Below are 13,577 nucleotides of genomic sequence, written 5' to 3' on the forward strand. Positions count from 1 at the left end.
ATAAATATGTATAATATTCGAAATAAAATATATAATGTTATTTTTTAATATATATGTTGTTAAGTAATTCGAAATACGATAACAACATCACAACAAAACTGATTAATTCATAGGTTGGAATCCACTATTATATTCTTTACAATATTATGTGTAATATTCTTTTGCAATAGTTCAATAACTATACTTAAGGATATTCTTCAATGTAATATGCGAAAATCAAGTGCAGTTTACAATTAACACACATTTTATTCACAATTTATTCATTTGAAGTTGTGTAATTTATACAGCGAAATAAATTTTTTAAGATGAGTAATTAAGTTTATTATAATAATAATTGAATCTTGCATTAATAAAAATATTATTTGTTGTAATTAAAAAATTTTCATATAATTAATGCAACAAATATTTATTGTATTTAACTAAATCAACCAATTATCGTGCAGATTGGAAGACTACTACATGTAATTGGTTGATAACCACGTGCCATATATTTTGGAGTAATCAAAAAAGGCGGTTCAGATTTACCAATAATATTAATAAGTTTTAGTTAAAAGTGCTTATTTTTTTAGATTATTATATTTTCCTAAAGAGATATTAATATTTTAAAATAATTATAAAACGTACAAAATGTCTACTACTGAAAATTTACGACGATCTTCTCGAATAAAAGCTCGTGTTAAAGGTAATGTATAAAAAGAATGAATAATTATAATATATTGTAATAATATTATTTAAAAATATATTTATAATTGTCTTTATTATAGAAGAAAAATTAAAAAAAAATACTTCATTTAGTTCTGATGAAGATATTAATGTAAATTCAATAAATGCAATAGAAAATGAGCTTAAGGATGTAGAAGAAAATATACAAAAACCAGTTGGTAATTTTTTTTAATAATATATTTGATATTGTATTAATTTTTTTTTTAATTAATTGTTTTATTATTTTATTTATAGAATTATTTTCAAATGATGATATTAGCGGAGAAGCATTATATAAATTTCAAACACCTAGTAAACGAAATGCCATGACACAAAAAGCACATTTATGTCGTACACCTATTAATATTAATACATTACCTACAGTTAAAGTAGTTCTTGAAAGAATAGATTTAAATTATAAAAAACAATTGAAAACTTTTAAAAAATATCAAGAAGTTTCAAAAGGTATGATAGTTTAAAATGTAATTTATTTATTAATTATATTTATATATTATATTATGTATTTATTTATTTATATTTATATTATATAAATATATGTTAATTATATTTATTAATATAATATCAATGATAATAGTATAATATAATAATTTTAATTTTTTAATATTTAGCTTCTGTTATCCCTCAAAAAAATAGATTTGAATTAACCTCAAGTGAAAGTGAAAGTATATCAGAACCTAGTGATTATATTCCTTCTGAAGATAGTGAAGATGAAACGAATGATAGTGAGAATATAGAATCTAGTGATGAAAAGGATAAAGAAAAAATAAAATTTCAAAGACCAAAAATTATATTGCATTCAAATTTATTAAGTACACCAAAAAGAATAAGTAAGAAAAATAAGCCTTCAATTATTCATAAGGATTTTGTAAGTAAAATATAGATATATATAAAAATATAAATTGTATAGTTTATATAAAAATAATCAATGTTATTTTTATGTGTTTATAATCAAAGCATATGCAAACTGATGAATATTTTGTAACACAATCAGAAAAAGTAATTACATCAGATCGAACATTAGAATATTTACGTAATTCTCGTTTGACAAAAGAAAAATTGGAACAATTATTAGCAAATCAAAATTATGTGTCTTCACAGCATAAAAAGAATATTTATTCATTAACTAAAAATTATACAACATTATTTCCTATGTGGTATTTTATTATGGAGTAAGTATTAAAGTATATAAAAAAATTAAAATCTATAGATTTTTTAATAAATATAATATTGTTTTAGACAAGGTTATACTGTATTACTTTATGGTGTGGGTTCAAAAAGATGTTTAATTAATGATTTTCATAAAAATATATCTTATCATCCATCTCTAGTAATAAATGGGTTTTTTCCTAGTTTAACTACAAAAGATGTAAGTTTACAAATAGGACTAAAATATATAATATATTTAAATGATATAATAATTAAGAATAATATAATATATATATTTTTAGATACTGGATAGCATAATTACTGATCTATTGGAATTAAATTGTTCTGGTAATACAATTGAATGTATAGAACTTATTGAAAATGCTTTGATGAAAAATCCACAAGATAGACTTTATTTATTAATACATAATATAGACGGTATAATGTTACGTTCTAATAAAGTTCAAGATTTATTGTCTTGTCTTGCAAGTATACCAAATATTAGAATTTTAGCATCAGTTGATCATATCAATGCCCCACTTTGTATGATTAATTTTTTATTAAATATCTGTTATATTAATTTATTGTTTGATAATTTTTATATAATTATATATTTATAGTATGGGATCATACAAAACATTCTAAATTTAATTTCTTTTGGTGGGACACAACAACATTTTTACCATATCAAGAAGAAACATCTTATGAAAGTTCACTTTTGGTTCAGCAAACTGGTGCTCTTGCTTTGTCATCTCTTCATAATGTTTTTCTTTCTTTAACTTCAAATGCTAAATCAATTTATATATTACTTGCTAAATATCAGTTGAGCAACAATAATAATGTTAATTTTACTGGTAATTCAAGATTTATTAAAAAAAAAAATAATACATAAAATAGTATAATTTTAAATTTATTTAAAAATTTTGTTCTACTTTTTTTCAATAGGAATGGCATTTAAAGATCTTTATCGAGCTGCTCGTGAAGGTTTTCTTGTAAGTTCGGATTTGGCTTTACGAGCACAATTAACTGAATTTATAGATCATAAACTAGTAAAAATAAAACGCAATATTGATAGTGTCGAACACCTTATGATTCCATTAAATAATGGACTTTTAAAACAGTTCCTTGATGAACATGATGTGTGATATTTTTAACTGTCTATAATAAATCATGGTGTCATAGTTATATATATATATATATTAATTATAATTATTTATATTTTCTGATGCATTTTTTTGTATAATAGTTATTTAAAAATTATTTTTTTAAAAAGAATAAAAAATAAAATCAAAAATATAATAATGGACTATATAATTGCTATATTATGACCTTCAAACAAATATATTTAAATCTTTAATTATTATAACATCTTGTTTTATTTTAATTAAATTTTATCAATAACCGTTTAATAATTATGTCGTGTATCTATTATAAAATTTTATATATTTTTTTTACATATGAACATATATTGCGAGTACAATAATAATTAGAATATAAAATTATGAAAATCAAAACAATTAAGATATATTTGTAACATCACGTTGGTAACATATGTGTAACGCTAGTACTATTCGGACGCGAAGCGCCAGTGGTTGTATCGTGCATTATTTTATACTCGTGATTATGATACGATAGCCGGGTAGTATAGAATACAGTAACAGCAATAAAATGTCAAATATGTTAGATAGTAGGCAAAATTACACGTTAGCGAAAGATTAAATGACCAAAAGCTCGTTGTTAACGCATATATTCTTCAATTTGATAGGTAATTACATTGTTAGCAATTGCTATTTCTTCTAATCTAACGACGAATAAAACTTAAAAAAATTATCAGTATCACATAAAGTTTTGCGATAGCAATAAAAATATAATTGTATAATACAATATACAGTTACCGGCTTGTTATTTTATTCAGTTTTGACTTAACCTAACTTTTTGTCCTAGAGAACTTTTTAATGAGGTTATTCAGTCCTGCCGGAATGCTTTGCCTTTTTTAAGCTATGAATAATATCGTAAGTTCGTTTAAAATGTTAGTGCGTGAGCATGTGCGTGTGTGCAACGTTGCGTGAATTACAGTTTTGATTTGACATTGTAAACATGACGACTTGACCTTACAATGGCAAGTTGGACGACCTTGACTTTGGCAAGTATACAATGACCGAGTAATCGCTTTTGTTGAATAGAATCAACTTTCTATGTATATTTTTCATAATTTAATTAATGAAATTTCATATTGTAGATTAATTCTTTACATAATATGACCTTCAACTTGTAGCAAGCAACAGTTGCAAATGACGATCAATTTTTTTTGTTATAAAAGCGTAACAAAACTTATTATTTTTTGTTGCTATTGTAATGAACATATGTCAAATATTATAATATATATCTATATTTATAAAAAAAAAGTAAAATTTATTTATTAAAATAATAAAAATTCATTGCTTCATATTTAAATTTTTATTTTATGACATATTATTGATGTTGCTTGCTTTAAAACTTAATATTTATGATTTAAAAATAATTTAAATTAATTAAATTTTAAAATAATTTAAATTTTATATATATATATGTATATATATATATATATTTTAATTGCATTTATATTTATAATATTTTAAACTTTTTACTATTTTATTTTTTGAAGAATGAATACTTTAATTAAATAAAATTAAAAATTATAATTTTAATTTTTCTTTGTTATAGGTAATTTATAAGCACATTTGCTGTGGCACTGAAGTAGTTACATTGGCACAAATGTTTCGGTGAGACATTTAATATATGTTTAATTTTATGATAAGTTATCTTAATATTGACATTGATATATTATATAATGTTTTGTATTTATTCTATTAATTTTCTTTAATTAAAATATTAATATTTGATTTTGTAAATTTTTCATGCAAATTGTAATTTCATATTGATTTCTTTAAAAATTTCATAATAATAATTTATAATGATATAGAAATATAATTATTTATGTATGTTTTATTATTTATATTAAAAAAAGATAAACAAATTATTTTATTATAACAATATAATTGTGATTTAATATAAAATGTGTATTAATGTGTGAAATTATTAAAATAATAAGAAAATCAAAAGAGTAGTTTATAGTTTTATCTATATAATATATTATTTTATTTTCTGTTTAAAAAAATGCTTTTTTTTATATGATACTGATATTGATTATAATTATCAATATTAAAAAATATATATTAAATCATTATTCAATTAACAAAACAATTGAAAATTTTTTATGTATATTATTATAAACTAAATATTTTATGAAGAAGGAGCACGAAAGACTGAAATATGGTCGTGTTCTTAATTAAATTTTTTTATAATTAATTTATATATTATTATTATATATAAATTTAACAATGAACTCCTTTTTTTTCAGTTTTTTTTTTAAATATTGAAAGAAGCTATTTTTTAATATTTCTTATTTTTTAAAAGTATTTTTATTTTATTATTTTAATATTATCTTCAATATTATTTTCATGTATAATTAATTTAATTTAAAGATAAAAACAATATTGAAAAAAATAAAAATAAAGATGTTGAATTTTTTCAATTTAACATATAAAATACCAATTTAACATATAAAATATAGTAACCATCTTTATCGACAGTATGATTTCTAATTGTTGATTCTTTGAATCTTGTAATTTCTACCGCTAGATAACGTTCGTAGTTTTCTGCTTTTTCAAACGCTTTTTTTGTAATTGTGTTTCAGTACCGTTCTTAAAATTATTTTAAATTAGTTCGTTTGTTATTACGAAGAAGTGTTGTAAATATCCGTAATTTATTTTTTACTCCAAGTAGAAGCATATGGAAATGGAAATTTCATTGTTTAAAGCTTTCAGATATGTTAGACAGCTGTAACGTAAGTACAAAATAATATTTAAAAAGTTAATTATAAATTTGAAACAAAATTGTATATTATATTTTAAACATAAATAATTTTTATTTTTCTATTTATCAAAAAATCATATGATTTTATTTATTCAAATTAGGTTATGAAAAAAATAAATTATATATAATATTATTTAAAATATTTTATTAAGGTTAATAAAAAAACAAAAATTATTATTAAATAATTATTATTAAATAACATACAATTATTGATATTATGTAACGATATTATTGGAAAATATCAATATATAAATATCATTTATTGAATAATTATAACCTTTGCTATTTTATAAATTGCAAATTCGAATAGCTGTCATGGACGATTACTACGCGATTCAACGTAACTGTAATTATTTATTTCAAGAATATTTAATTGAATCATTTATCACAGATTCTTCAAAAACAAAGATTTTCAAATTTAGAATAATAAATTCTAAATATTGAAATAACATGAAAGTTATTTTGGGCTTTTTATCTGTTTCCTCTGTTAATATCACGTAAAGATGTTTATATGGATTTCACTTTTCTCACGCCAAACCAATTTCTCTGTGAGTTGTCTGTTCATTTCTGCGATGGTCATTACCTTTTACTTTCGTGTCAACTTATTTCGCATATAGTGACATTAAATGATATTCATCATATGTTAATGACATAGTATAGAGTATAAGTTATTGCATTTAAGATATTATATATATATATATATATATATATATATTTCAAGATTGATTTCTTATGTTTTTCATTCAAATTTTATTTCAATTTTATAATTTACAATCTTTTCATTCGAAAATCATTCGAAATCATTTCGTTTTAATCGAAATATTTTATTTTGCCCGATAAAATAGTATTTTCATGATATTATCGGACGAGATTTCATCCAAACGTATGAATTAACAGAGAGAATGCATTCGCAAAATGGTAATTTCGAATTACGAACACTATTGTCGGAGATTCGCTGACGCATACAATGGCACAAAAGCGGTGCGCGCGGACGCTTAACCAATTTCCGCTTGTTTTAACTAAAATCGAGGTCGTGGAGCCGTTAAGCGTCAAGGATCACTTACGATCATCAAGTCAAGATTCTACATACGTGTATGACTCATGGAACTCTTTTATCTCAACTATGATTCTTTCCATATGCGTCCTCGTCATTATGCGAGCGCGCAAGCATATGACTACGTTTAAATAATGTTCCATTGTTACAATATCACCTTCTTCACTTATTCGACCAAGCTTGCCTCGTTTTTGCAATTTTTATACTTACTTGAGGGCATATAAAATTTTTATGTTTGTAAATACAAGAGCGAGCAAAAATGTGGGTTTTTTTTTTTTTTTTTTTTCATTTATTTTAATTATATTTTAGATATTTTAGATAATTTTATTACATTTCTTGATATTTGTTGAAAAATAATTTTTTTTTTTTTTTGTAAATTTAATTTAAAAGAGAATTATAATTGATTATTATTGTTTCTGATATTTTTGATATTTAGATTAAGAAAAAGACTAGAAATTAGTAATTTATTACGAATTTATCATCTTTTAAATATAATAGTAATAGAATAAAATATAATAATAAATAATACAAAGTAACAAAATATAATAATATAATGGTAAGTAAATAAAATAAAGTAAATAAAAATAAAAAAAATATAGACACACTACATGTTGTTACATGATATTATATAGAAGGTTAAATTACAATTTCTGCATAGAAATTAAATTGTGTAATATGTTCGTTCATCTTTCAGAGTTATATGCATTTCATCATAAAAATTTTACTTATGTCAATTTTACTTATTAGACAAACATAAGGAAAGAATGTCAGAGGCTTAAGTAACTTTCATTATTTAATTTTTTTATATATATTTTTTCAACAAAAAATGAAAATGATAATTAAGCATCATAGTATAGAATTTAACTTTTTATTTAAAAAAAATTACAATTTTTCTTTCTTACTAAATATCGTTTTTTCTTGCTAAACTCGATTTAGAGAAAGTTTAAGTTTTATTTTTTAATCATAAACGTTTCTTTTTACACAAACAATCGTTAAACAATATAAAAAATTTGTACAATTGTTTCTTTATTTTATGAAATTATTCTTTTTTCTGAAAAATCATTTTAAAATTTTAAATTTTTAAGAAAAATGGGATAATATAAATAATCTGTTTATTTAGAAGATAATAGAGAAAAATAAATTGTTTTAAGGAAACAATTTTAGCTTAAATTATTCAGATTATACGTGTATATTGTAATTATGATTTTTTTAAGTCAAATTATTAATCATATAATTCTTTCATCATTATGTAAATTTTTTATTATTTATTTTGCATTTTGTATTTGTCTATTTAAAGTTTGAATAGAAAAGTTAAAATTTATTCCACAAATGATCAAATGTTTCACTTTTGACGGATATCCTGTATTGAATTAAAAAACAGTTATCAACGGTTATAGAAAACTCTTTGCACTTGTATGTAGAAACAGTTCAAAACACAGAGACAAAAACTTCGTTCCCTTTTTCATTTCGATGGAAATTGCTTACCTTCTCCATTTGTTTAGTTAACTTGTGTAAGAGATTAAAAGAGCTTGCACGATGCATAATAACGTTGGAGTCGAATAACGAAATCGCAAAATAAATGCAACGCGATAATGAAAACAGGAGGTCAAAAAGAAAAGAAATAACGTACTCTGAAAGAGAAAGAAAGAGAGAGGAGAATTAAAAGAAAATAAAGTTTTTTTTTAATCATTTATGATACGTTTTATTCGAATAGAGTTACATATTTAATAATTACAAACGTTATAAATATAATTCGTTAAAAGGGCTGAATTATTAATAAAAAATTTCAGCATTTATATTTTATTAAAAATGACTCAACAAATAGAATACTTTAATTATAATAAAAGAAGTTTATTATGTAATTGTTATGATTCAAGTCAATTGTTTTTATTCAATTTTTCAATTTATTCGATGCTATAGTTTCTCAATTTTGTAATATTTAATAATTTCTAGTTTAAAAGTTTTGTATTTTTTCCATTATATAACTTTTACCATTTTTTTCATAGTTTAATTTCCTGATCTTTCATTTTCTAAATTTTCTATATCAAAAAATCAATTTTCTAAGATTTTCAATAATATATTTTAATTTTATTTGCTACTCTATTATCAAAAAAAAAAAAAAAGTCATTTAAAATTTTTCATACATCATCAAATCACTGAATACCATGTATACACCATTTTATTCGTGCTTCCATCCACCTTCTATCAACCATACATTCGCCAAATTGGATTCCTCCGATCAATCTTCGTAGCATCGTGATGAACACTTTCGCGATAGTGCAGTAACATCGTTACATCGTTGAAATATTTTGCAAAAAAGAAATCGGTCTGCCGAGGATCCGGACTGTGCTCGTTCGTACCCCTTCTGGTGCAATCCAGGCAGGCGGTCCGCTCGATCCTGTATCCAGGTTGCTGATAAAACCGGTTGAATCGATAGAGCGCGACGCTATGCAGAAAAGTTTGCCGGCGTTGGGTTCGCGCATTTATCCGGTTCCCGGTTGTTCGATGGAAACTCTAACCCCGCCACGGCATATTAAATATCCCCGAGACGGGAGATGACTGGGTGCTCGAGGGTGAACGCGCAACTTTGCCAGACCCACCGTCGTCTTTACCCACCGATTCCTGCGGATTTCTCCCTCTGTGCACACCCTGCATACCCGCACGAATCCATACAGGGTGTCCCGTTGTTATCGTCCTTCCGTGTAATTACGGAAAAGCTGGCTGGAAAGGGCGATTAAAAATATGAATACGCGAATGAGTAAACTTTTTTTCTCTCTATATTTTGTACATTTCTCTTCACTTTTCTGTGATATTGATTGGATGAGGATTGGAATTCAATTCGAATCTTTTTTCCTTTGCAATGGCTCGTGTATTGATATTGTATGTTGTGGAAAATATGATAATGTGAAGTGAAACTTTGTTTTTTTTGGGGAGGGGTTAAGAAATATTTATCAAGTATTGTGTAGAGATTATATTTTATTTTTCAAGGAATTAAAAATTGTATTGTTTTGTGATAGAAGTATATTATAGAAAATTTTATGGATTTCAAGAGAGAATTTTTTTAGAGATATTACATTATGAAACAGTATGAAAATATAAATGTATGCAGTAATAAATTAAATCTCTCGTGTTTCTTCTTCATATTAAACGTATAATCGTTTTATTCTGAAATAAAAATTTTAATTATTGTTGTTCTAGTTGATAAAAACGATGTAAGGGATTAACTTAACTTAATCCAAATAATATATTTCCTCTCTGTTCATTGGATAGAAAATATAACAAAAGTTTAGAGAGAAATGATAAACCAAAATAAAATTTAACTGTGAAGATTTATAGTTCTTCAACAAAATGGAGAAATTTATTATTAGTTTCCAAAGTTTAGTTTTTAAATTTTTGATATTGATAGACTTTAAAAATTTATTTTTATTTCGTTTAATTTTCTTGTAGCAAATCTTCAAATGATTTTGAAGATTTTTTTAGAATTTTTTTTTGTAAGTAATGTTTCTTTAAACAGCACTTTAAATGAAAAAAATACTTTCAATTGAATTTATCTCATTATTTCCTAAGATTCATTCTATGTTATTTCAAAATATAAATATATACAGTAATAAATTAAATCTCTCGTGTTTCTTCTTCATCATTAAACGTATATCGTTTTATTCTGAAATGAAAATTTTAATTATTGTTGTTCTAGTTGATAAAAACAATGTAAGAGATTAACTTAACTTAATCCAAATAATATATTTCCTCTCTGTTCATTGGATAGAAAATATAACAAAAGTTTAGAGAAAAATGATAAACCAAAATAAAATTTAACTGTGAAGATTTATAGTTCTTCAACAAAATGGAGAAATTTATTAGTTTCCAAAGTTTAGTTTTTAAATTTTTGATATTGATAGATTTTAAAAATTGATTTTTATTTCGTTTAATTTTCTTGTAGTAAATAACACGATTTTGAAGATTTTTTAGAATTTTTTTTGTAAGTTTCTTTAAACACCATTTTAAATGAAAAAAATACTTTCAATTGAATTTATCTAATTATTTCCTAAGATTCATTCTATGTTATTTCATTATAAAACAATATTTATATATATTTTTATTAGTTTAAAGAAGATTGAAATTTATTGATCTGTAATACATAATTATAATGAAATAATTACAATTAGATATCCGGTATATTTATTTATTCAATTTTACATACGATTTAATACAAAATAATTGAATATCTTTTTAGCTTGAAGAAAATAATTGTTTATTTATACACGATGCAAAAATAACTCCTCTTATCCCATCATACCAATTAAATTTATCTGAGATGAGATAAGAAACAATTATAACACCCGATATATAATAATCTTCTACATAAACACGATCAAATATTAAATATTTTACACACGACATTTATTTTACATTTAATGCAAAATAATCGATCGATCGAATAATCAACCTCATAAAATAAGACAATTACTCGAAATAATTGTAACAAGACACCCAGTATATAACGTAGCTTTCAAGGGAGCCACCCTCGAAAAAGCGTACGTACTCGTATTCGGTGATTCCGTTTTCACCCTCTTTCTCCCTTACACGTGCTTCTGTTCATGCTCCTTTCCATTGACCCTTCTCTCTCTCTCTCTCTCTCTCTCCCTTCCTCTCTCCGTGTCCTCCTCCTCCTCCTCAGGCGCAACCCGGTTCCCTCTCATAGTTTCAGAAAATTGTCGTTTTGTACTGCGATACATCGCCTTTCCGTTCCTCCTCCTCTTTTCGTTCAGTTTGCGTTTCGTGAACAAGGAAACGGCTTACTTCTCTCGCAGACCGAGGAACGTTAATTCGAAACGGGCTACGCCCTCCCCCGAGGGTGAGGGGAGACACGGCTCCTCGAAACGAGGAATATTGTTTCGACGCTCGACAAGTTGATGATATTTTCGGGTTTACACGCTCCACGAATTAAACGGCATCTGTGTTATTAACTTTTCGCTTCGAGATCGAGAAATTTTGATTTCGGACGAGAATCTTTCTTTATTGTTCCTTTCTTATTCCTTTCTTATATATATTTTTATTAATGATAATTAAAGAGGGTATTATAGGAAGATTAGATCATGTGTTCCTGAATTAGTTTTGAGCAATTTATATTACATTATTAATATTTAGATATTTGAGTAATAAGAGTTATTTAATAATAATCTATTTATTATTTCTCTTTGTTTTAGCAATGTTTAAATATTGGAACGAAATACACGATTTAATCAGAAATCAGTTTGAAAGAAAAACTTCTTTGTCCAGTAAATTAGTTGAGCAACGAGCAAATATTACATTATCCTATCGATAGTTCATTCGTGTCCAATCTGGAATTAGATATTTCGTTTCTATTTAAAAAAAAAAATTTTCAAACTCGATTTATTCGAAAATCTCTGACTGATTTTCTCAGAACAGAAATTACCATTATTCAAATATCGATGGTAAGAAAGTAGAGTATTTTTTTGCTTTTAACAATCTCGTTTCATCGCGGTCACAGGGTCACATTCTCGACCAAAAGTGTCCAATGAAATTGTTTGACGATCAAACATCCTCTTCTTCTCGTCGCTTGAGCTCCACCGCTTCGGCGACATCGACGTATTATGAAACGTCCTGTACACACCACTTTCACTATCGCGGCCAAGTTTCATAACTGTTATTATCGAGGTCGTACGTAGGTTGGAGAGAAGTCGGCGGAAAGGCGGAGAAAAGGGTCCCCGACGACGAGTCGATTATCGTTATCGATCCGACTCATCGATTTCCGCGATCGATTTTCTCTTAGAAAACTTCTCTCGATCGTATCCCTTTCTCCTTCAATATTCCACGTTATATTTCGCCTCTCGTGATTTTGAAATTGGATCCTTTAATGGGAAAGAGATCAGAGAGTTTCGTTGCCTGATTATCGAGGTCGTGGAAATTTTATGGGAAATTTTTCTTTTTTTTTAATCGAATTGATATCCATTACAACAAGGTTTTTATTATCCTTATTTAATTTATCCGTTAAATTTCAAAATTTCATAGTTTTATCATATTTGTATTTTTATAAACAGATGTAACAAAAGATTAAATTTTCTTTTTGCATTCGATTATTTATTTTGGTTAGCGTCCAAATAAAGATAAATTTTTTCTCAAATTTTTAAAATTAGTTTAATGATATATATATTTTTTTAATCGTTATATACGAGAATGTTATAAAAATTGAAAATTTATTTACAAGCTTCTATTAATAAAACGAACAAAAATAGTTCTTTTTCTTAATAATTATATCAATAATAAATATATAACAATAAATTATCAGTAATTAATTGCAATTTAATTTTACAAAGAATTAAAATACCTTCGTTAATACGTGTACACATGTAATGTATGTATAACCTCGAGCGTCATCTGCATAACCATTTTATGCAATTGTATTCGCGCGTGTTTGTGTGTCGTGCACAACAACACAAAGAGAAAATCGCATCGGCCGTGCTGTGATGCACGTAACATGTGTGTCAATGCGACTGACAAACCGCCGCGTTGCATTATCCGTGATTATTTACTGTAACGTTATCATTTTCGCTTTTCTTTCTCTTGACGAAGTTTCAGTACTTACGAAGAATTTCTACACAACTTACCATTATAGGATAAAGTTGGAATCTTGGAGAATTTTTTATCATGAGATTGAGTTAAACAAAATATTAAAATTTTTAAATAAACTTTTGAAATTTGTATCCATTCGAATTTC

At 24.9% G+C, this 13,577-nt stretch overlaps 2 protein-coding genes across 6 annotated transcripts in view; both read left to right on the plus strand.

The window, feature by feature from the left end:
* Nucleotides 1-370: 370 nt before the first annotated feature.
* Nucleotides 371-3,056, plus strand: LOC100577679 (origin recognition complex subunit 2). Of its 2 annotated transcripts, none has more exons than XM_026445642.1 (9): nt 371-682; nt 765-881; nt 958-1,167; nt 1,332-1,588; nt 1,678-1,892; nt 1,960-2,089; nt 2,172-2,412; nt 2,490-2,723; nt 2,815-3,056. In XM_026445642.1, exons 1-9 carry the CDS (start codon nt 628-630, stop codon nt 3,012-3,014), a joined length of 1,659 nt encoding a protein of 552 aa, XP_026301427.1. In that variant the 5' UTR covers nt 371-627; the 3' UTR covers nt 3,015-3,056. The 2 variants fall into 2 exon arrangements, with proteins under 2 accessions (XP_026301427.1, XP_026301428.1); XM_026445643.1 differs by having other exon boundaries at nt 665-682; nt 765-877.
* A 382-nt stretch (nt 3,057-3,438) lies between these two features.
* LOC411827 (protein roadkill) overlaps nt 3,439-13,577 on the plus strand; it is a 167,131-nt gene continuing 156,992 nt past the window's right edge. Inside the window, exons 1-3 of one of the 4 annotated variants that reach the window (XM_026445646.1) lie at nt 3,439-3,634; nt 3,814-4,012; nt 4,573-4,631. The gene's annotated coding sequence lies outside the window, so the exon portion shown is untranslated. Of the gene's footprint in view, nt 4,013-4,572; nt 4,632-13,577 lie in introns of all 4 variants that reach the window. The other 3 variants (XM_016916713.2, XM_026445644.1, XM_006558262.3) reach the window with 3 other exon arrangements.

Source organism: Apis mellifera, linkage group LG15, assembly GCF_003254395.2.
Source record: "Apis mellifera strain DH4 linkage group LG15, Amel_HAv3.1, whole genome shotgun sequence".
Classification (NCBI taxonomy): domain Eukaryota; kingdom Metazoa; phylum Arthropoda; class Insecta; order Hymenoptera; family Apidae; genus Apis; species Apis mellifera.

Excerpts from the sequence above, each read along its gene's own strand:
- LOC100577679 (XM_026445642.1), top strand. The coding sequence starts at position 628 with ATGTCTACTACTGAAAATTTACGACGATCTTCTCGAATAAAAGCTCGT. Across the intron at positions 882-957 it reads AAATATACAAAAACCAGTTG|AATTATTTTCAAATGATGAT; the intron begins GTAATTTTTTTT and ends TTTTATTTATAG. Across the intron at positions 2,413-2,489 it reads TCATATCAATGCCCCACTTT|TATGGGATCATACAAAACAT; the intron begins GTATGATTAATT and ends ATATATTTATAG.